Raw genomic sequence first — 26,073 nt, 5'->3', positions numbered from 1 at the left:
GACTCTGGGTCCGGTGCAGAAAGGAGTGGAAAGTGTTGTGGGTGGAGTTGGGGGTTATACGGTGAAGGGTGTAATTTCTCATTAGCCTCTTTGAAGGAAATGTTATCTGTACACATGAGGTTTCTTAACTTTGACCTGATATTCATGCATAGAACATTCTAGAGAGCCCACTTCATGGTTATCCTGACAAATAGATCTTGAGTCTGTTCAATCAATCAGTACTGATCTGCATTTAGGGCAGTCGCCTAGGTGGCAGATTCCCTATCTGTTGTTTTCATAGCTTTTTCTTAAATTATTTCAATGACATTGGAGATTTATTGAACATCTCCCTTGGTAAGTTATTCCAATCTCTAACTCCCCTTCCTATAAATGAATACCGGTATTTGCCCTAATTTGTCCTCTTGTATTCCAACTTTATCTTCATATTGTGATCTTTCCTACTTTTAAAGACGCCACTCGAACTTATTCGTCTACTAATGTCATTCCACACCATTTCTCCGCTGACAGCTTGGAACATACCACTCAGTCCTGTCCTTTTTTTCTTTATTACACGCTGTCTTGGATTTCATCGGTCGTGAATGGAGATGGCTTCTACAAGCAAGTGTGGGTTATCGAGTGTGGAAATAGAGGATGTTTTAGAACAGTTGAGTGATCCTGATGAAAGTTTTTTAGATTCAGATGGTGATTTGAGTGATCTGGATGATATCGCTGTATGCGAAGTCCTCGCTTCGGAATCAGATACAAGTGATTGTGCGCAGAATGGTAATGTGCATGCCACGGATAATACATTTCTATGGGAAAATGTGTCTAATTACGTGGGTCAAATAGAACAGTTTATAGGGAACCCAGGACCTCAGAATGAAGCAGGTGGGGAATGTGGTGGCATGACGATATCAGAACAAGTGTGAGGACTCCTCGAGTTCAAGCACAACCCACCAGGTAGCCCTAGAGCGGGCAAGCTCCACAGCAGGTACCAATCAGTTGCTCTTAGGAATGATGCCAGAGGGAACATTTTACTCCATAACTGATAAGTATATACACTGTATTAAAATGAGAGATTACAATGAAAATACCATGGTAGGGTACAATTGAAAAAATCATACATGGAAATAAGAGCTACAGCCTTCATAACATATTGCGGAAAGCACAGGTTACTGGAATGTATATATACAGATAAACGGTACATAACTCCCAGCATATTAAAAGGAACACTCATAAACTATTTCAAGGTAATACTCTACTTACCAACTCAGTTTGTTGGTTACTGGACTTTTGAAAGCTTGCGTGAAGATTTGGCGAATGTTTGAGATTGTAAATCTTGCTGGATTTCCTTCATTCTGAAGAAAATTGGCACTTCAGATAACGACCCAAATTTTGATCAACATTAGACTGACCTTTTAATTCCCTATTCGCTGCTGCACTCCCGTCTTCAAGCTTCTTTTTTCTTTTTTTTTTTCCTGATGGTGTCCAGGTTCTTTTTCCTGTTGGGAGTTTCACGGGACTGAATCTCACTTGAAAGGTATTTCAGCAAATTAGGGAAAATATGAGGCACTGCTCCTGAACATAATTTCCATCTCACATGAGAGATATCCACTTTTTAACCATTCACTAGAAAATTATCTGATTTTACTATCAAATCATCAGAGAAATGAACTTGACAAATTCTGCTATTATGCATTAACTCAGTATCCTTCTGTGGAATAGCTCTAGCCATTTTTCACATTGATCTCTATCCTTCGATGGTAAAATGATTGCATATCATCAAATACTCTACCACAGCCTGACTTACAGCCAGGCACAAAACAATACGGCATGCTGTACTATTAAATTTATGAAGCCGCATTAGACAGATACATGGTTGAAGTACACAACACAAAATGAACTGAGTTTAGGAACTGAAAGCAAAGAAAATTCAATTCACTGAAATATCTCGCGGAGTAACGTCTCCCGCACATTTCTATATCCGGCTTGTCGGAACTACTGAAGCACGTGTTGGATATAATCACTTGCAGTGCTTGCAGTGGCGGGACCACAAACTACCATGCTATAATGGCTGTGTCCTCACACTTGGTCTTATATTCGTCATGGTGGTGCTGTGAAGGTTTACAAAATGTTTTCCGTGGACGAGTTAGTGGAACGAATAGTTTGTAAACAGATTTTTATGCTGGGTGAAGAATCCTATCTAAGGGCTTATTGCCTTCGTTTCAAAATGCAGGATTGGAACCAGTCACGAAGGACGAGATTTACGTTGTGATTGCTCTTTATATGCTAATGGGTACAGTACAAAAGCCTACACTACAAAACTATTTTTCTAAAAACTCTGTTCTGTCTATGCCAATTTTGGGCCTATTATTTCAATGGATAGATTTCAATCAATTAGTAATTTAACACATTTCAACAACAATGAGGCAGTTGATACGTATCAGGGACCCTCCAAACTATTCAATATTTATCCAATTATGTCCTCAATGAAAAAATTAAGTTCCAGTATTATTGAAATCCGTAAAATAGTACCACAGTTGTGTTGCTTTTAATAAAGCCTTGCACAAGTCTGAGAATTTTTTTTAAACTCCATGCTCAGAACTCCTTCCGCAGCACAGAAACGACCGGGCATTTAAATCCACCGTGCTGCAGGGTTAACATCGAGGTACTATCAACCCCATCAAAATTAAAATTGAGAGGACTTTTCCTCTTTGTGAAACTTACAACTTGACTTATCTTCCCATTCATACCATTATCTGCTGTCCATCTCACAATATTGTTTAACACGTTCAGTGCGGATCACTGGCTGGGCGGGTGACGCTAGTTTATAAGCATGTGCAGAGCACGCGCCTGGCGTGTGATGAGACATGTGCTAGAAAATGTGAATTAGATGTTTCCTGCATGGTAACAAAGACTCTCTTTGTCATCTCGCACATCGTATAAGTCCATTCTACTAGGAGGTTCATCCGTAGCCAGATTTACACATGTGTATTCCGTTTCCCACTTATTTCCTCTCCGTAATTTTAATCATATTGTCATGATTCTTTTTGGGATCTTTGAGCAGCAAGACAACTTCAATGCGAGGTAAGACACTGAATTTTCTTTTTATTATTACTTCAAAAGAATTACAAGTGATTCCGCTTTTGAAATAATTTCCATTACTGCAATAAGTTCAAAGTCAACCTCTAAAAAGGCTCAATACCTCAGTAGTAATTTTCTCACAACTTTATTGATCACAACTCATAAATCATTATCACCTCCCTGGATTACATCCAGAGTTTTAACTCAGGACCTAGTCCCACTACAGGTTATACCTCGACAATCAACTATGGAAAGTCTTCAAAGGAATATTCCACTATCTGAACCAAATGGTCAGAGAAGGCATTACTCGGATACGGTGGGCTACCACCTTGAAGATCAATGCAGTCGGAGGCATTGAAATACCCACATACAGACAAGACTGCAGAACCTAAGTCAAAATTTAAACCCAAACATATGTCATATTTTGCAACACAATTTGTAAATTCCCTTCTATACATTGGCAAATTAAAAGTAATAACTGATATAATGGACCAGCACAAGGTTCTCATTATGGGATTACAGGAAATTAGAAACATCGATCAGAACGCACTGGAATTTCAAGGGTACAGACTCTACAAAGGTATACCAGGAAAGAGAGTGACAAAAAATATTCCCCAGTTTGGAACAAGTTTTTTGGTTAGCCTTAAACTAATAAATTCTATACAAAAGTTTAAATCTCACTCCTCAAGGATCTCCACACTTATGATGAAATGAAATGGCTTATGGCTTTTAGTGCCGGGACTGTCCAAGGACATGTTCGGCTCGCCAGGTGCAGGTCTTTTGATTTGACTCCCGTAGGTGACCTGCGCGTCATGATTATGATGAAATGATGAACACTTATGATAACGACAGCCTATAAAATTTATACCATAAATAATGCACATGCTCCTACCATAATGATAAGAATAACTCTTTAAAAAACCATGCAGAGATAGAAAACTATTGGGACCGGTTCGACGATATCCTAAATTATATTCCTAAAAACCATGTGAATATATTAATGGGAGATTTTAATGCCCAACTAGGAAGAGAATGTAGATATCGTGATGTAATTGGTAAATAGCCTGCTCAGAAGAGAACAAACAAAACTGGTCAAAAATTCATTGATCTTTGCAGGAATCATGGCCTAATATCAAAATCTACATATTTTAAGAGAAAACCACAAAAACTCAAAACATGGAAACATCCCAATTACACTAAAGGTGAATGGCAATTAGATCATGTACTCATGTACTCATGTACTTGTGGACCAAGAAATTTATAATGTCAGGGTTCTTTGAGGAATAGACACAGGCTAAGATCATTATGTAGTTAAAATTAAAATCAAATTAACTCCCCAAAGGAGACTACAAAAACAAGCTTATAAACCAAATAAGAAAATAGATCCTACACTGCTAATTAAAAATGAAAATGATCAAAAAGCAATATAAAAGTTAAAATCACAGATAACATAGATTACCCAGTTAGTAACCTTCAGCAAACTGCAGAAGGATTGGCCCCAATAAAACTCGTAAAAAACATCAGTGGTGGAATAATGAATGTGATGATTGAGAAAAGGCACAAAGCGTGGTTTTTATACCAGTCCCGAAAATCTGAAGCATCTTTTCAAAAGTTAGTTCAACAGCAGAAAGTTACAACTAAAACCTTAAGAATAAAAATACAGTATCTTAAAGAAACTCTGAACTCAATTAAAGAGGAATTCAAAATATCACATTCACGGAATTATTACAAAATTTTAAAAAACATTTGGCTAAGTATGAAGCCTCAACCTTATTATTACAAGATGGAAATGGTGAATTAACTGATACCAATCATAACAATGCACAAATCCCGGCTAAATATTTCAAAACACTCCTAAATTGTAAAGAACCAATAGAATTTCTTCACTTAAATGTCAATACACCAATAACATCCTCAACAAAGAATATAACCCCTCCTACAATTAAGGAAGTTTACACAGTACTGAATGGCATGTAGAATTTTAAAGCACCTGGAGAAGATCAGACCTTTGCAGAAATTTGGAAATATGTTGGAAGTTGAGTAATAATTGCCCTTCATCAACAACTAGTCAACACCTGGATTACAGAAAAATTCCAAGATCATTGGACAACAGCCATCATCCATCCACTACCTAAAAAGGGGACAAAATAGACCCTGATAACTATCAAGGGATTTCATTCCTGGTCATTATTTACAAAATTTTCTCTAGAACTATTCTCAATAGAATTAAATTTCAACTTGACAATGAACAAGGAGAATATCAAGCAGGTTTGAGGCCTTGGAGGAGTTGCCCTCACCAAATTATGAGCCACAAACTGATAATGGATTACAACAGAAAAAGAAATAGAGATATGGTGATAACATTTATCGACTTCAAGAAGGCCTATGATTGCATTCACAGGAAATCCATATTAAAAATTTTATGACACATGGGATTACATCCTAAATTAGTAAATATGATAAAATTAATTCTTACAGGGACCAAATCAAAAGTAAAGTTCAGTGGCGAATTATCAGACCCATTTGAAGCAACTACTAGGTTACGGCAGGGTGATGACTTATCACCATTAATATTTACTTGTGCACGAGATATGGTCATGCGAGAATGGTCTAGAAAATGCCCTTCAAATGCTAACATAGGTAGGAAAATCCAAATTGCCTTGTTTTTGCAGATGACATGGCGTTACTAGCCAAAGATTTAGATGAAGCAAAAACTCCAATATCAGAGTTTCACACCATTGCAAATAAAATTGGCCTTAAAATATCATTTGAGGAAACAGAAATTATGCTCCAAAAACCAACACTATTAAAATAAATACATATTAATGGTACTAAAATTAAAATCATAACACAATTCAAATATCTAAGTGAGTTAATAACAAATAATTTAAATGAAAAACTTTTAATTCAGATAAGAGCAAACAAGTTATCTAAGGCACAAAAATTAACATGGGAAATGTACAAAAAGAAATGTTTGTTCATCAATGCAAAAATCAAATATTATAATACAGGTATAAAGTCAGAAGCCACATATGCTGCAGAAACATAATTCCAACTAAACGAACAATTCAAAACTGGCAGATTACAGAAGATCGAAAGACGAATTGGAAGAACTTGTATCAATAAAAGCTAACAAAAAGATGGGCAATGGCGAATAGTACCTAACAAAGTTGTATATCAGAAATTAGAACCCATTACTGATATCATGAGCAAGAAAAGACTCGGATAGTTTGGCCACATCCTGAGAATGCCAGATTCGTGACTTCAGGAACAGCTAGTGCAGTACAATCTTGCTTCAAAAAATTACTGCAACTGGATGCAGATGGATAAAAGAAATTAGGGAGTATTTGAAAGAAATTGGCCTTACAGCGGATAACATTATGGATAAGAAAAAAATAAACACAACACTAAAAAGTACGACTTTTTACATTCACAAAGAAGAAAATTCCAACTAGAACATTCTTTACACAAGAAAGGGCAAGAATATCAACACGTATGAAAAAGTACTGGGAGGACTGCAAGGTTCAGACAGTTCCTACCAAGATATCGACAAACCAAAGGGTTGATTTAAGTATCCAATGTGGTCTCAAAATAATAATAATAAGAAGAAGAAGAAGAAGAGGAAATTCAGTGAAAGGACTGAATTTGTACATGTCATTATTCTTCCATCATATTTATGAGTAACATGAAGGAACTTGTAGTAATCATTTTTGACTGAGTCATGATCCTCATGTTATAATTTTATATTTTATTCAGATAGCTGACAATGCAGTTCCTCCAACATCACAAAGTCCACCAAATAAATTGCGTGCTTAGGCAGAAGAAATAACACCTCGGCAGTTTGCAGTTTTACAATGATAAAGATATTGTGATGTAAAAATGTATAATAGAGATGCAATACCAATACCCTATGCAAATCAACATCTATAACAGAGATGTGTAAATATGAATACATTTATATTTGTAATCATACTTATGCATTTGTTTGCTATCCGTGGTAAATAATGCACAGTAAACTACCCATGCGCCTGGCGTCTGATTCGTCCGATAACCGGTATTACCTCTCAATTTCAACCATCGTGCAGGTCATGCGACAGGCGCGTGAGTGGGATAAGTCCACAAGTTTGATATAACTCGACCTACCAATGTTCAAAACTCTAATTATTACAACTTTTAAAGAGTTCCACTCAAATATCTTGCTCATGTTGGTGGATATGTCATGCTCTACAAATGTGCAGTCAATGTATTAAGCCCCCTGCAGTCACTCACAAACCTGGAATTAATTTACTACTCTGCACAGTATTACATCAGCCACAAATATCCTTATCTGTGATTCAAGTTCTTTACCCATATCATTTATATATGTAAGAAAACATAAACGTCCAATAATACTGCCCTGCGGAACCCCTATCTTAATCATTACAGGATCAGATAATGCTTCACCTACTCTATTTCTCTGAGTTCCATTTTCTAGAAATATAGCTACCCATTCAACTACTCTTTTGTCTCTTCCAATAGTCTTATTTGTGTCATTAATCTCCCATGATCTACCCTATCAAAAGCCTTGGATAGGCCAATAGCAGTACAGTCTATTTGACAGCCTAATTCTAAAATATCCGCTATATCATGCTGGAATCCTGCAAGTTAAGCTTCACTTTAATAACCTTTCCTGCAGTCGCTTAAGTGCAGCCAGTATCCAGTAATCGGGAGATAGTGGGTTCGAGCCCCACTGTCGGCAGCCCTGGAGATGGTTTTCCATGGTTTCCCATTTTCACACCAGGAAAATGCTGGGGCTGTACCTTAATTAAGGCCACGGTCGCTTCCTTCCAATTTCTAGGCCTTTCCTATCCCATCATCGCCATAAGAAATATCTGTGTCGGTGCGACGTAAAGCAAATAGCAAAAAAAAAAAAAAAAAAACGAAACTGCATTCTATCAAACCTGTTAGTAATTTTGCAAATGTGTCTAATGTAATCAGAAAGAATGATTTTCCAGAGCTTGCAAACATTGCCCTGTAATTATCTGCTGCATGTTTGTCACCCTTACCCTTGTATACTGGGGCTACTATTGTACTTTCCATTAATTTGATATCGCTCCTTCATGCAAGTAACTATGTAGAACTGAAAAATAGACTGCATGGAAAATTTCTTTGATTTTGTAGAAATGCTGTAATAGCTCAACAGTTGATAGAAGAGGTCAAAAGCACATGAAGGGTTTGGGGAAAAATAATGGTAACCCACACTGGCTATACAAGGAGATATTCAATTGGAAAGGTTTAAAAATATATTTCATACAAAAGTTATTGACATTTTATTAGTAATGCAACTGGTATTTACTGTTCAAATACTGAAGCATACAAATCAATAGAAAAATATATAAACATTGAATTAATAATGTACAAATTATTCTATTTTCTTTGCAATGGCAACTTATGTTGTGGCATACCATTGTTTTCCTGCAACTAGCACAAGAATGCTGAATGTTGTCACATCTAGTCTGCAGTGGCATCTACATACTCATCCTCAATTGTAGATGTCTTCTTAGTTTTTATGGCCCTGTAGAAGTCGTGGTAAATAAGAGGTATCAATTTCAGTGCAGAAATGAGGTCGTGTTTCTTCTTTGCGTCAATTGGAAGTGACCCGGAATACTTTGTTCGAAGACTGGTACTTTGAAAGGTTGAAGGATGACCTCGTTTGTTTAAGTTTACTATCTGCCAATCTTCCCCATTAAATGTATTTGATAGCAACATGATCCCTGGCTTGTCTGCAGTGAGGATGAGACGTACACCATCTCGGAGTAACACCTTGTGCCCTTCTTCTGAGATATTCTTCTGACTAAACAAACATCTCATGTCACTGCAGCACACAAAATCTTCTGATTTCATAACATGGACACAAAACGGTCTCTTTTGGCCACACTTCTTCAAGATGTCCACCCAGTCTTTAGGGGCGTATACATACTGCACATGTCGACGAACGTACTTCTCCACAACACCGAAGTCTCGATCATTTGGCAACATGGAGTGTCCAGAAATAGGGAAGTGGTGCTGAACGGAGGAAAATCTTCCTGTTGCAATAAGCAGCATCCAAACATACACAATATTACAGTTTTTCTTTTGCCCGGACTAGTTGTCTGAAATTGCAATCAAGTTATTCCCTCGTATATCGTGATCTTCAAAATACTTCAGTAAGCAGCTGCCTATTTCATCTGAACCCCTGGATGCTAATGTTTCATCCCAATCAAAAAATGACCGGGTGAGGAATTACAGGGATGAATGCTGAAGTTATATGTCCACGATTTCCTCTTATAGAACATTGGTCCTGTAGAGAGTTTAGGAGTGGGCAATGCCTATTGTAGATCAAAAGTTATTACATGGATATCTTTATCCAAAACTGCCCGCTCTGTTTGTACTTTTAGATTATCTTGGCCTGCCTGAGCTTTTCTGAGATGTAATTCCTTTTGTACATTTATTTGTCTTAACTTTTCCATATTTTGTTGTCGTTTCTCGCAGCCGTCAGTTCAATTTCATTTGAATCGCAGATTGGGCAAGTATCTGATTTGGGCAGTTTGAAAGAAATATTGAAATCTTCAATAAAATGTGATTATAATTATCGAAATATACAGGATTTGCTTTGATATCAGGACAGTCTTCATCTTTATAGTGGTTGTAGCAACTGTGTATAGAATATTCTATTGACACACAGAATTGATCACCATTAACTTTTCTATAATGGCTTTTGTATTTTGGAATACCTTCTATATGTTTCTTAACTAACTGCACGTCTTCCTCTGAGTAGGCATGTGGTCTGTGCTTGTGTTTGCCTCTTCTATCGTCTGGTGGAGTAGTAGCCCTTGTTTGCATTTTTGATTGCATATTTTCTACCCTACCTCTGTTGTACTTTAAACCATGGATGCTTAAAAATGCAACTTTACAGACATCAGTGCTTCTGCCATCTTTTATTTCACTGTATCGCACAGTGTTGTTACGTCTACTAATCTCATTGCCTGTATATCTTCTTTTTATGGGTTCTAGCTGCATGCAATCAAACATATAAGCATTTTGTCTGTTGAAGTTCCCAATGTTCCAGAATTAATTGTTTATACTCTGTATAAGCCCCTCTCCAATCCATTCAAAACACTTTTTAGCACATTTACAAGAAGCACCAAGTACACTTCTCACCTGGATCACTGTACCTTTTTTTTTTTGTAGTGTACTTAAGTCCACTATTCCTTGCAAGTTTCTTTTGTTGTTTATTCACTTTCCTTTTTCTTTTTCTTGATGTCTTCATTGTGATGTATTTATTCTGAGGGTCAATCCTGTTGTGGTCCTCATCATTCTGGTAACAAAATGATATTGTATAGAAAGTGGCATTTTAAATTATTAGGTCCGTTACATCAATAAAATGGTAACCTCGTCAATGAAATGATGAATAGAATGGTAATCCACAAATACGAGTAGGCCTATACTGCTTTTTGTAAGCATTGTATGATTCATATAGTACAGTGTAGTTGTATGAAAATGTATATTAACTGTATCTCAGTATCATGATCTCATATAGTTCAATATGCAGATGGCTTTGTTTCATTTTTTAAAGGAGTTTATTCTCAGCAGGTATCTTTTTACTCTATTACAGCATTGGATATAGAAACGACCTCATATTTTGTCCAGTTTTATTGTTGATGAAAATTAATATTCAAAAGTAGTAAAGAAACTAAACCCTAGTAAATTAAGTGGTGCCAATGATACACCACCATATGTATTGAAGAGTTTTACTGAAGTACTAAGGGAACCTTTATATTTTATCTATAATTTAATTCTAAATGAATCTTTCTTGACATTTGGAAATTAAGCAGTCCTCAAATCAGGAGATAACATCAAAGTGAAGAATTATAGACCAATTTCTGTAATTAACATTCCAGTAAAGGTTTTTTTTAGCAAATAATATTCTGTAGAATTATCAGCAATATGGCTTTTATCACTGAAGGTCCACTGTAACTAACCTTACAAACTCAAGATATTTGTAATGCACTGGACAGTCAAAGCAGGTAGATATGATGTGTACAGATTTTTCAAAAGCCTTTGACAGGCTGGATCAAATTTTTGTTATACAAACCATCAAATTATGGATTTTCTTTTGCTATTTGCTTTACGTCGCACCGACACAGATAGGTTTCATGGCGACGATGGGAGAGGAAAGGCTTGTGAATGGGAAGGAAGCGGCTGTGGCTTTAATTAAGGTACAGCCCCAGCATTTGCCTGGTGTGGAAATGGGAAACCACGGAAAACCATCTTCAGGGCTGCTGACAGTGGGGTTCGAACCCACTATCTCCCGGATGCAAGGTCACAGCTGCGTGCTCCTAACCGCATGGCCAACTCGCCCGGTAAATTATGGATTACCATGCTCCTTTTTTTACTCTAATTTATTATTACCTGTTTGGTAGGCAACAGTTTGTAACACATTCAAGCCAAATCATACTTGTGTGTTGTAAATTCTGGTGTACCACAGGGTTCCAAATTGGGACCTCTTCTTTTCATGATCTTCACGAATTACCTCCCTCGGATTATTGAACTTTCAAATTGAAATTTTTTCTTACTGATGAATTAAAGTTATACAAAACTATAACTACTTGTAAAGATTCATTGAAACAGGAAAAAAATATTGACAATATTTATGTTTGGAGCATCAGCGATAAAATTCAGTTCAGTATTAATAAACACTTCAATATTGACATTTTCCAGGAAAAAGCACTGAAATTTTTTTAATCATAAAATGAATAATATAACCCTTTGGAAGACAGACTCAGTAAAGCTTGTAATGCACGGTACAATGTTTTTCAAAACACACATTGGAAAGGTCGTCAATGAAGGATACAGGTCCATAGGTTTCATAAACTCTAGAGGACTGAAAAACATACATGCCTTGACCACTCTGTATCATACATTTGTTCGAAGCAAACTTGAATATGGATGCTTTGTGTGGAATCTGTATTACCAATCTTACAAGAATGATATTGAAAAGGTTCAGGAGAAATTTCTTAGAATTCTTTACTACTTACGTCATAAAAGTTTGACTCTAAAGAGAGGAGTCTTTTATAAATACTTACTCCAGGAATTCAAATTCTTCACTCTTTATTAATCAAAGAGAAGTTAATCAGCATGTCTTTCTGTATAAAATAACAAATGGAATAAAAGATTATAGCGATTTGCTTCCTAGGGTGAACTTCAGTGTAAAGTTCTGAGGACACATGAACATTCTGCTGCAGATGTTCTCCGTCCGTTAGTCAAAGATATTCACCATTTCTTAGAATTTGTGAACAGTTTAATCATATAGCCTTAAATGTTAATTACATTGAATTTGCAATGCCAATTCATGAATTTCTGCTTCACATTGGTTTCCACATCTCTGATTTGTGAAGTTTCCCCATGACTGATATTAATCTCACCTTACTACTAAATATAATATTATTTATCTGCCTCCATGTCCAATACTTCTTAGCAAGCAAGCAAGCAAGAGATCAAAAGGTGAATAGCACTTGCTAAACAGGCATTTAGTAGTAAGAGAAATCTAATCAGTGCATATTTAGACTTGGAACTTGAAAGAAATTTGTGATTTCTTTTGTATAGAGTGTGCTATTGTATGGCTGTGAATCTTGGACAATCAGAGATCAGGACTAGAAATGACTGGAAACATTTGAGATGTGCGTCTGGAGACAAATACTATGAATTAAATCGATTGAAAAGAGAACAAACAAAAGTATTCTGCAAGCAATTTAAGGGAAGAGAGAACAGGTGCTAACAATATAGAGAAGAAGAGCTAAATTCATTGGTCACATCTTGCAACATAATACCTTTCTTACAATCTGCTGGAATAAAAAATCATAGGGAAGTAAGGCCAAGGACCACCAAGGAAAAAATTCCTTCAAAACTTGAAAAAGAGTCTTCATTATGGTTCCTTTTATGAAATGAAATGAGGAGCTGGGGAAAGAGAAAATTGGTTGCATAGAAAAGACATTGCCTTTAGACACTGATGATGATGATGATGATGATGATATCCAATATACTTGTATATACCTGACCACATAATAAATATTTATATTGAGTACCTTAGAGTATTTCTGTTTGCTGCCATTTTGGTACTGATAACATTATTTAAATGTGCTAATTTCACTAAATATAATTGCTAACATTAATACTACATTTTCCTGCATGTCCAGTATATTTGTATATTCGGCTTTAATAAACATTGTATCTAATGCATATAGCATTTCTTTTTGCTGTATTTTCGGATTATAGTAGTTAAATGTACTAATTTTACTATATGGAATTGTTAACAGACTAACATGTCATTTGTTTGCCTCTGGAAAAGTACTGTATTCAAAATGGGTTGAAACTTAATCATGAGAAATGTAAAATAATATCATTTTTTTAAAACAAGAAGAAAATATCATTTCAGTACAAATTTAGTAATAACAACATTCTAACTCCTGTTTCACAAGTTAATGACCTTGGTGTTTTATTCAGTTATAACCTATCGTTTAATGAACATATTGAAAATATTTGTAAGAAAGCATTTCAAAGATTGGGTTGCATTACTAGATATTCTAGAGAATTTTCAATTCCTTCAACAATGCATCTTAATGAAGTTACAGCAGATACTGGAGAAAATATTGTCAATCTTTTTGCTAACCACTTTTCATCTGTTTATTCTTCTTATCAGAATAGTAGTAGTATGTCATATGATTATTCTTTCTCTGTCAATCTATCAGTTATAAACATTAGTAAGGCAGAAATTTACAACAAACTGATATCTCTGGAATTAAAGAAAACTGTAGGACCTGATGGTGTTTCAACTTACCTGCTCAAGTACTGCTCATTTATTTTATGTGAAGCACTCTTTTATCTGTTCAACTTATCATTAAACCAAGGTGTTTTTCCAGTGGAATGGAAGAAAGGATTTGTTAGTCCAGTTTTCAAAAATGGTGAAAAAACTGACATAAAACAATATAGACCAGTTATCATTTCTTCTCATATTTCCAAAATATTTGACTCAATAATTCTTGACAAAATCACACCTCTCTTTAGAAACATCATCATTGATGAGCAGCATGGATTCTTTTCAGGACGGTCAACCTGTAGCAATCTTCTTTTATTCTATCAGTTCCTCTTGGATGCAATAGAGAACCACTCCCAAGCGGACTGCATTTATACAGACTTCTCAAAAGCTTTTGACACTGTCGATCACGATATCTTGCTGCAAAAACTAACGGGCTACGGAATTAATGGGCCTCTCCTCTCATGGTTTGAATCATATCTTAAAAATCGCCTGCAGATTGTTAAAATAAGGAATCATTTTTCTGTGCCTATTATTGTTACCAGTGGAGTTCCTCAAGGGTCTCACCTTGCACCCTTACTTTTTACTCTCTACATAAATGACATTAAAAATATACTTAAGAATTCTAAATTGCTTTTGTTTGCTGACGATGCAAAAATTTTTATGCAAATTAATTGTCCACTTGATTGTTTAAAACTTCAAGAAGACTTACATCATCTGGAAAAGTACTGTAATCAAAATGGGTTGAAACTTAATCATGAGAAATGTAAAATAATATCGTTTTTTAAAAACAAGACGAAAATATCATTTCCGTACAAATTTAGTAATAACAACATTCTAACTCCTGTTTCACAAGTTAATGACCTTGGTGTTTTATTCTGTTATAACCTATCATTTAATGAACATATTGAAAATATTTGTAAGAAAGCATTTCAAAGATTGGGTTGCATTACTAGATATTCTAGGGAATTTTCAAACGTAGCTACCTATCGATTGCTGTATGTATCTATGGTACGCCCTATACTAGAATACTGTTCATCAGTTTGGAACCCTTCTCATCTGACCTCTATCCATAGATTAGATTCAGTACAACATAAATTTCTTCGTTTGTATTCTTTTAGAGCAGGATTCTCATATGATAATGTTGATTATACATCCCTACAACAGTCCTTAAATCTTCATAGCCTGTCACAACGCCGTGAATTATTGGATACACTCTTCATTTTTAAATTGCTTCATTCCTTGGTGAATTGTCCACAACTCCTTGCAAAAATTAACGTACATGTACCAGACAGACGCACAAGGTTCAAGAATACATTGTCTACAAATTGGCATAGAACCAACTATGCATTCAGTGGGCCAATTGAACGAATGTCAAGATCTCTAAACAAAGTGGATATTGATATATTTAACTGCTCATTGTCAAAATTTAGAACTCACTTACATAATCTCCAGAATTGACTATTACTTTCCTGTGCTTACTTGTAATATAACCTGTGTATATATCTGTACATATTTTTCTACTTATACTCCATTGAACTTTCTTTTTACTGTGTTTTGTATTACTTTTGTATTACTTTCCTGTGCTTACTTGTAATATATCTTGTGTATATATCTGTACATATTTTTTCTACTTATACTCCATTGAACTTTCTTTTTACTGTGCTTTGTCTATACGTCTCTACTGTTATGTAAAATGGTATTTCCGTTAATAAAGTATTATTATTATTATTATTATTATTATACTCCATTGAACTTTCTTTTTAGTGTGTTTTGTTTTGTTTATTCTTCTCTACTGTTATGTAAAATGGTATTACCATTAATAAAGTATTAACTACTTGTATATTCAGTATATTGCTATGTGCGGTACATCACTTTATTGTACATTTTATCTGTTGTGTAGAGTATTTCTTACTACTGAAGGATTTCTTTTACTGATAATATTAATGAATGCACTGATTAGAATTTAAAAACAAGTGTTTATACATGAAGATACTTTGTTTGTCTGCAAGATATTTGTTTTGTTCTATTCTTCTTTTGCCAACCATTTTATGTTGTTCGTTAAATTATCTATGTATATACTGCCTTTTGTAATTTGTGGTAAGCTTTGTAAAAGGCAATGTGGAAATAAATAAAAAAAATAAAATAAATAAATAAATTAACTTAAAAAACTGATAGAAACCTAGCCTCTTCCAATTCACAAACAGCTTTCTGCATGGTGTACAGTACTTAACAAATTCACAATAGTATCCCTGGCTTTTTGATGGGCACATATGAACTTCTTTCTTGCAAATACTTCTCTAACAATTTCACAGGTGCAGTTCATAGAATCAAAACTGTGATTGTGTTTGTATGAAAAGCAAAAGTACTCTCACTTGCAGCCAATTCCAAACACTAATAGTCAGGTTTTACAGGAGAAAATAACTTTAAGGTTTTCAGAGGTCAAGGCAGCCTGAAGGGCTGTTATATGTTTTTAGATGTAATAAGATCCATAATTTAAGATCTTCCACCATGACCAACTGCAAATATGACAATGCATTTACTACAAGAAAGCAGTTTTTTTAAAATACTGGTATATGGGAAGTCATTCTGCAATTTGTCGTCAAAACAACACCATTTTTATGATGGCATTGAGAACAAAATTGCATTTGTTGCAATGAAAGATTTATACAGTACACTTGTACAAAGAAGAAGCCACACATATAAAAACTGTGACCTTAGAACCCATATCTATTTTATGTTCCACATTCAACACCTATTCAATTACTACTGAACTAATGGTGTTCTACAAGGAGATCCAATTAACCCATTACTGTTCTATGTCATGACAGTAGACAATCATTAAGGACAGTTCAGCAATACTTATTCCCTATGTAGATGATATGGTAATAGGTTCAGAAGATAGAAAAGAGCTCCAGAAGGTACTAAACAGACACACTTCATGGGCCCTAAAAAATGACTTACAAATAAATCATGACCAAACTAAACTAAACAATTGACCTTCAGAAGAGGTGGTAAACTCTCTCCAAAAGATACATTTACCCTTCAGAATAAACCTCTAGAAATAGTACCAAAATTAAAATATCTCAGAGTTACTCTTCAAACAACATTGGAATCTTTTAACAATCATATCAAAGAACATCAGCAATTTACAACATTCAACAACCACAAAAACCTTCAACAAAAACAGCACTGATACTATTTAAAACAGCTATAGCACCAATGGCAACTTATGGGATCCATATAATCTGGGATAAACTTAAAATTAACGACCTGATAACGTTAGAGAAAGTTAAAGCTCATTATATGAAACAAATCCTGGGTATTGGGAAGGCAGCACCATCAAGACTGATCTATGTCTCACTAAAAGAAACTTTCTTCATAGAAAACATCAGAATGCAGATTCACCTACCAAACACTAAGGTCTATGAGAATACATTCCAAATTTTCATAGAAAAGCGCAGCTATATCTGAAATGACTTTCATTCAACAGATGCCATAATGACAGATAATTGGAAACAAGCAAATTACGAGCTTCGAGACGTAATAACGTAATATGCAACATATCGCTTTCATCACAATTTCTGCCAAAATAAGAGATTTCATCACCCAAACGAAAATTGTGTGTGTGAATTGTGTAATGAACACTGTGAAAGATATCATGAAAATATCTGCAGTTGAAGACAAATATCAATAACAAAACTAGGACTAGAGTAATGTAATATAGTTTTTGTATTTTGCACATTGTGCACATTTTTGTTAATAATAATTACTACTGAAGTGATAAGTGGTATTCAAGATACAAATTGAAGATATGTCTAGCCACCATACCACACCATACCTCTCTGTACTTCCTTTCAAAAACAAAATGGCACATTTTTAAGATTGATTGTTGTCTAGTATAATACAAATGCCGTGAATAGGGACAGAAACTGAAGTTTACAACTTAACGATAATTTAGAAACCAAAGCCTGAAATGTGTTATGACATAGAAGGGTTGGGCTCTCTCATTTAAGACATTTCACACCTGGGTGTTCCACTTACAAGGGAGTTAGCACAACTTGTGATCGCAATTGCAGGTGATTTGTGGTTTGCATGAATATGTTTGAGGTGCTGATTACAACACTGTATAACTTAAGTGCCATCACCAATTACACTGTAAGTTACGAAGATTCACTATTCCGCTCAAAGTAGACCATATCGAACATGATATTGTGGCTTTAGTAACTTTAGACACCGTAAAAGTTTTCTCTAACCGAGCTCGATAGCTGCAGTCACTTAAGTGTGGCCAGTATCCAGTAATCGGGAGATAGTGGGTTCGAGCCCCACTGTCGGCAGCCCTGAAGATGGTTTTCCGTGGTTTCCCATTTTCACACCAGGCAAATGTCGGGGCTGTACCTTAATTAAGGCCACTGCCGCTTCCTTCCAATTCTTAGGCCTTTCCTATCCCATTGTCGCCATAAGACTTATATGTGTTGGTGCGACGTAAAGCAAATAGTAATTTTCTCTAGCTACTTTAGTTATTGTACAGTACATGTATGCTATGGTCAACACACGCTGCGCCGTGTCCAAGGTCACCCGACACAGTTGCCAATGCGACATCTAGGGGAACCAGACAGACATTCCGCATAAGGGCAAGGAAGCTAGTATAATAGGGACCTCCGTCTGTGTTGTATCTGCTTCGACCGTTCATAAAGATCCTTCTGTTTGTGGTGTTTCCAATTTTGTAGCGAGTCACTGTCACCGTAATTGTGTGATAATAAATCCTGCCAATATAGTGAGTATAATTTTTAGCCATTACGAACAAAAACGAAGATCCAGAGAAATTACGGTAAGTGAGAGAAATGCAGCTGCATTCATAATCAATATAACAGACGAAACAGTGGCAACCAATGGTAATAATATATATCAAGAACATACAATAGACTATATTGAAGAATATGCAGAGGAACACTTATCTGATTGTGAAAACATTATGGATGGTCCAAAACCTGACTGTGAGGAAGAGTCATTAATAAAAAGTGATGGAAGCCAGTTGTCTGCATATCTGCCAAGCCCACCAGAGAGGAAGAGGTGGGGTGCTGTGTCTTTTGAAAAGGTAAAGGAGATAATTTAATTCCAAGATTCTGGGAAAACCAAATGATTAAGCTTCAATACAGTACAGAAACGATATCATATGGTGCAAGACGTACATCATCTATGATATTTACGTCACGTAGTAGAAAAAGGGGAGCTAGGCCAGTGCTCAAAACTTCCCCTGCTTGACGATTATGTAGCTGAAAAATTCAGGGTGGCGAGAACTGTTCTAGGCGCTAATGTTCACGATAGGGATTTTCGTGCTTGGGGTTTAGAAAAGACTCGAGAAATAGGACTGTCTTGATTCACTGGATCTATCCATGGATGGGTTGCATGGTTTAAACAGAGACACCATCTTGGTTCACAGGCAATAACAAAATGTGTAACCACTAAAGCCTGGAATACAGACGGTGACGTGAAGAAACATTATGACGAGTTCCGCAAAGAGGTAATGTCCTTAATGAATACCATGGAATGTATACAGATTTATAATACCGATCAAAATGGTATACAAAAAGAACTTCACTCATTGCAAACTCTGCATTACAAGGGAGAGAAGTCGATAAGAAGTTCGATGTGGAGTGATCATGCAACAACTCATTCTTACACCATCAAACCCATTACTTCGGCAAGTGGATACATGTTTCCCACGTTGCTGGTTATTTACCAGTAATCTAATGGTCAGTTTGGAGTGTGAGTAGCAAAACACATGCTGAAACCACAAAATCTAGTTCAAGTTGCTTCAAAGTCCGGCCTAATCATGAAACAATTCATGACACAATTCCTTCAATATGTCTACTTCCCATATGCAGCACAGGAGTCTCTTCTTCTGGTTGATTCCCTCGGGACATATGGTGACAGAATGCATATCGATGCTATCCAACCTCAAAATATGGTCTATACAGTCAAGACCATCCCTGCTGGGTGCACACCTTACATTCAGCTGCTTGATGTTTTATTCATCTGACAGTTCAAGGCAGTGCTGAAGCGGATTGAAGATCACATTATCCTTAACGACTACCAGTTCACACTATCGTCGAGGGATTCCATTTTGTTGCTGATGTGCATTCTTACACAATCAGTTCTGTTCTCCAGTCTTTGCTGACTTTGTTCGGTACTCCTGGACTGTAGCTGGATATGATGACTTCAGACCAGAGAGGTTTCAATCACCACCCAAACGTATTTTTTATGTTCAAAAGCCATGTGACTCGGAAGACTGCTCATTGCAAGCCTTTATGAAGTGTTCCTACTGTGATAAGCAACTCTGTTTTTGGCACTTTATACTCTGTGGACATGCTAATCCTCATAATCTTTTGCCAAGAGCTATCAACAACCCATATTTTGAACTCGATGCCTGAATATGCGCATGATTGTAAAGTGCAGTGTAATTGTCGATAGCACATATTGTGCGCATATTTGTAATGTACATGTAAAACACTTAAATACAAACCAGAAAGTTTTGCAATTGTGATCACAAGTTGTGCTAACTCCCTTGTTAATAAGACTATTCTCTGTATTTATTACTATACAAGGAAGAAAGCAAATATTTTACAAAAGCATGAGTCTAGTTTAAAATACATTTATTTAGGGAGGAAGTAATAGTTTAGTTTACTTGTCACAAAGGTAGAATTCAACAAAATGCAGAAGAACCCCCCCCCACTGTGTGACTTTAAAAGAAAATTAATTTGTATACTAAATATTGGGAATTTACAGCATCTTTTAGTATAGCACTGGAGAACAGGGAATGGGTGATACTGGTAGGGAATAGGCTGGACCATAACATTATTATGGCCATATGGAGTGAATAGATTTGAAAAAGCATATGAGTTTCAACCTCCAATCCATAAATGCGATAAATTAAAATTGTATAAAAATTTGTTTGAAGGAAACTGAGATGTTTAGTCATCCCAAAATTTATCTTGATTATGGTGTGACCCTGGGAATGGACTATAGCATCCCCAATTGAAAGTCAAGCTTATCGATATGGTGACGACATGTTCATATGGTCTTGTGGTGGGTACATGAACAGTACCTTCAGACACACTTGAGCAGAAATGGAAAATCATAATTAATATAGGCAAATACTATGCTTTTCATGAATAGATATGGCAGATAGCAAGCTGGTCTGAACTTCTTTGGAAAAGTTATCAGGTGGTCTAGGAATGCAAAGTACCTGGGTGCTACTCTAGACAGAGCTGTCTTGTCATCAGTTTGTCATAGATATTTCTGCAACTACACATGCAAGGGTATCAAAATGATACCTTATCATAGCCTATTAACAGAAAATATGTAATAGGGTAATGATTAGGCCATAAGTGGAGTATGCTTGTCCTTTGTTACGTTCATGGGTCATACACTGAAGAACAGGGGAAAATTGCCCAAGCTGAAGATACACGAAAGGGGCCTATTATGGACTGGCACATTCAATCGGGACATCTGAACATAACAGATTAATGTGAAGCAGTGAAGAATAAAAGGATAGAGGGAATCAAAGTCATCAATACTGAAGAGGATTTTGAATGTGAGATCTGTCTCCAAGGAAAGATGATATGTACCCCCTTTTCCAAAGAAATCTGATAGGAGAATGAAACCAGGGAAGCTGATTCATTCCAACATTTGTGGTCCTATGAGAGTTTCCTTGAATGGAAACATGCGTTACTTTGTCACATTCGTCGACTGAATGGTGCGAAGTAAAGTTTTGTTGCCAGAAGAATGAATTCTTTAATGAGTTTCAGAACTTCAGAAAGCATTTGGAAACACAGAAAAATGCAAAGATAAAGATTTTACAATCTGGTAATGGTATCGAGTATCTCAATTCCCAATTTGACCTACTGCTGAAGACTGTCAAAGGGTAGAGAAAGGCCCACCTATTCAATACCATCAGCTTGTCAGTACAGACCATAATGAAATTCATAAATTATGAACACTGTTGAAGAGCTCTGAGTAAGGAGACAGGTTACTTAACTAAGAATGTTTCGAGCTGACAGTAGATAATAATAATAATAATAATAATAATAATGTATGTATGTTTAGTCCTCAGCCCGAAAACTGGTTGGATCCTCAACAGCTCCGCCATCAGCTGTCATAGATGGCTTAGGCATCACTGAAGAGGCGTACTAGGGAAATGAGGAGTGAGGTAGTTTCCCGTTGCTTTCCTCACCGAGCCAGAAGTTGCTATTGCATATCAGTCTGCCAAGCCCACTGAAATGCATGCACCAACCGACCCTATGAACAATATTTTCACACCATTCATAGCAGGGACTGGCTGCAGAAGGAATGGCATTACTAGCATCACTCATACCTCAGTCACTTTCATTTTGTCAAAGCGAAGGATAAAGCTGAGACAGATCAATGAAAGTAACAAGATTGATCTAGCCCATACCAGAAGACATAGTGCACTGTAAACACTAGGTCCCGCCAGCAAAGGCAAAAATAATAATAATAATAATAATAATAATAATAATAATAATAATAATAATAATAATAATAATAATAATAATAATAATAATAATAATAATAATAATGTTATTTGCTTTACGTACCGGTACCACTATCTACTTTTACAGTTTTCAGAGACACCAAGATGCCAGAATTTTGTCCCGCTGTCAGTAGAGAGAAGTCATGGAATGACATTAGTCGATGAATAAGCTTGAGGAGTTTTTATATGTAGGGAAGATGAGGATGAATAATTCAAGAGTTCATTTACAGGGAGAAGAATTATGGACTGGAATAATTTACTAAGGGAGATGTTCAATAAATTTTCTACTTCCTTGAAACCATTTAAGAAAATACTAACTAAGCAACAGATAGGGAATCTGCCTCCTGGATGAAAGCCCTATATGTAGATTAGTGGTTATTGATTGATTCAATGATGTCAGAATTGTGCCCCTTGCACCAAAGAAGAGATTAGATTATAGATTATATGATTTAAGGTGAAAGGGGATAGAAGGTTCATATATGGCCTTCTCTTCCTTATCACACATCGGATATAACTGGTGGCATTCTGATACAGTAGCTGGATCCATCGAACATGTAGAGCTGGTAAACCATGCAGGTGAAGTATATACCAAATATAATCAGAAAAGAAAAGGCCTCCAACAGGGTGCCTCAAGGATAGGAACATGTACAACAATAAATGTTGATGAGGAGAGAGTCCATCTACAAGGGCTGTAAATAAAGTAGTGGCAATATTGATAGACAGCAGTATTTAATGAACTAACAAGTACATTTACATTAGATTCCTTCAATGTAGTCACCCACAAAGTCTATTACCTTTTGCCAAATTCAGTTTTTACAATCTTGGTTTGTAAGCTGATGTTTTTATTCCAACTAGTCAATACATTTTATTTTTTATGAATAGGACTAGTTTCGACCATTTGACTCTGTCAACTTCAGCTATTCATTTATACAAGTAAAACTAAAATATGGACACAATCATTAAATAAAATGGGGTTTGTAAACCCTGAGCTAAAAGTATAAATACGCTGTGAAATGACTTTAGTCCACATTAAAAATCTTGGCTTTTCACTTGACACTAGTCTTCTGAAGTAATAAGAAGATTCATCTTCTGATTATTTTTTAAAACATTTGTAATTCTGTATGATGCAACCTGTACACAATTAGATACTTTCCTATCAAATTTTTTGAATTAGTCTATTTTCATTACTTCAACCTGCACGAAATGCCTTAACCCATTGTGCAACTGTCCTATACGGTAATGCATTCTCACCACAGGCTTTACGTAATCCTTGATAACATTCTGATGCATTTCTACCATGGGCAAGTTCAATTTTAATCCACAAACATTGATCACCTTTTGAAAACATGCATTAGAGCAGCGAAATCTACACTCTTCATTTCAACACCCCATAGCAACAACACTCTCAACTGGATGCCCATCAAATGCACTCTCTAGAGGACAAGAGCACCACCTGACTGCTCCCATATCCTGTTTGCACATGCCCGGTCTCCTGCAAGTGTCTGGACTACGTTGCCACTACTGTATTTACAGCCCTCTTATATTAAGATAGCCACATTTGGATATGTGGAGGTTGTCCTTGTCCTGTCTCTCATTTCCCTTGCTCCTCTTTCCACACTGACTTGTTATTATGTTAATTCTTGTATTTTCCTATTTCTGAATTTCTATTTTTGATTTAGTTAGATGAATAAACTTACTTTTCTTTATTTCTACTTTTGAAATATTTATTTGAAACATAGCTAACAAGAAATGAGTTTTACAAGAATAAGATAAACATATCAAATCATTAACACAGCTGTTATTGCATTTATAAGTTTATAAAACAGTTTTGTTGGAATAGAATATTGGAACAGAAGCCATACAGCAATGAACGTACTTGTAGTAGTGAGAATATAATGTAAGATCATCAACCTGGAACAGAAATACAATTTTTGTGAGGATATACTGTAAGATCATCAACCTAAAAAGAAATACAGTACAATTTTTGTGAGGATGTAATGTAAGATTATCAACCTGGAATAAAAATACAATTTTTGAGAGGATATACTGTAAGATCATAATATTTATTAAATGGATTATTAACTTTTAAACAAACAACCATGAATATATCAATGATGACAATCATTTTCGTGCTTACATCCATTATACAGTGATGATAATAATTAACAATGTATGATAATGACATCTCCACAGTTCTTATGGTGAACAGGTTACCTTGTTGGAGCATGTTCAACAGATTATATTTGCCATCCTTATTAACTGACTCCTGGGACAGGAATGTTTCATACCTATACCTTGTGTTCATTATCAGCATTTCAAAACAGGGTATATAGAGCACCAGAACACATCATCATCATCATCATCATTGTCTTACAGTTCCAGTTTTCCGGGTACTGTTGGCGAGCCTCTTCTGTACTGTATTATTGAGATACGTTCTGTTGTTAATGGGTTATTGATCTTCCCACCATCCGTTTCCCTGCCACATATCACTCCAAATTAACATATGCTGTCCTTGTTAGCTCCATCCTCATTACATGCCCAAACCACCTCAGTTTGGACATGCTGATCCGATCTAACAATGATGTAACAATCCCAGCTTCCTTCATAACCATATCATTCCTCAACTTGTCCAGTTTGGTTTTTTGAACTGTGGACCTAAGGAACTTCATCTCAGATGCCTGCAACCTTGATGAGTCTTTCTTAGTGAGGGTGCAGGTTTCAATACCATAGGTTAATATTGGTATGAAGTACTGATTGAACATCCCCAGCTTCGATTTTGTTGGTACTTTGGGATCCCAGAGTAGTGTTCGTACTTGCTGGTAAAAGTGAAAGCTCTTCTGCACTCTATTTGCCATCTCTTTTGTGGCTAGTGTATCTCGAGATATTACGCTACCAAGGTATGTAAAGCTTTCCACACTTTCTAGTGGATGGTTTCCTAGCATGATGTTCGCTGGTTGTCCCTCTCTGTTTATTGCCATCACTACTGTTTTGAGTTTGCTTATCTTGAGATTGAACTTCTGGAACTTAACCTTCCGTTCATTGAGTCTTGACTGTACTTGTTCCTCAGTTTCTCCCAGATCATAACATCATCAGCTAAGGCCATTGCACTTAGATCACCAGAGGTTTTCTTGATGTTCTTCATTATGTCATCCATGATGCTGATAAACAATAATAGGGATAGTGCACTGCCTTGCTCGACTCCACTTTCAGTCTTGAACCAGGATGAATGTCCATCACCTAATTGCACACAGCTGGTACAGTTCTCATACAGCATCTGAACTTTCCTCACCAGTCCCTCTTTTTTTGCTAGGGATTTTACGTCGCACCGACACAGATAGGTCTTATGGCGATGATGGGATAGGAAAGACCTAGGAGTTGGAAGGAAGCAGCCGTGGCCTTAATTAAGGTACAGTCCCAGCATTTGCCTGGTGTGAAAATGGGAAGCCACGGAAAACCATTTTCAGGGCTGCCGATAGTGGGATTCGAACCTACTATCTCCCGGATGCAAGCTCACAGCCACGCGCCTCTACGCACACGGCCAACTCGCCCAGTACCAGTCCCTCTGGCACATTCCTTTTCCTCAGGCATTCCCATATCTTCTCTCTCTTGCAATGCTGTCATATGA

At 36.1% G+C, this 26,073-nt stretch overlaps 1 protein-coding gene across 4 annotated transcripts in view; it reads right to left on the bottom strand.

The window, feature by feature from the left end:
* Positions 1-23,160: 23,160 nt before the first annotated feature.
* Positions 23,161-26,073, bottom strand: part of LOC136856744 (putative fatty acyl-CoA reductase CG5065) — a 110,977-nt gene continuing 108,064 nt past the window's right edge. For all 4 annotated transcript variants that reach the window (XM_067134830.2, XM_067134829.2, XM_067134827.2 and 1 more), the window contains exon 9: positions 23,161-24,359. In XM_067134830.2, coding sequence (XP_066990931.2) covers positions 24,227-24,359 — 133 coding nt within the window. In that variant the 3' untranslated portion in view covers positions 23,161-24,226. The remainder of the gene's footprint in view (positions 24,360-26,073) is intronic.

Source organism: Anabrus simplex, chromosome 1, assembly GCF_040414725.1.
Source record: "Anabrus simplex isolate iqAnaSimp1 chromosome 1, ASM4041472v1, whole genome shotgun sequence".
NCBI classification, from domain to species: domain Eukaryota; kingdom Metazoa; phylum Arthropoda; class Insecta; order Orthoptera; family Tettigoniidae; genus Anabrus; species Anabrus simplex.
This window is presented reverse-complemented; position numbering and strand designations above follow the sequence as displayed.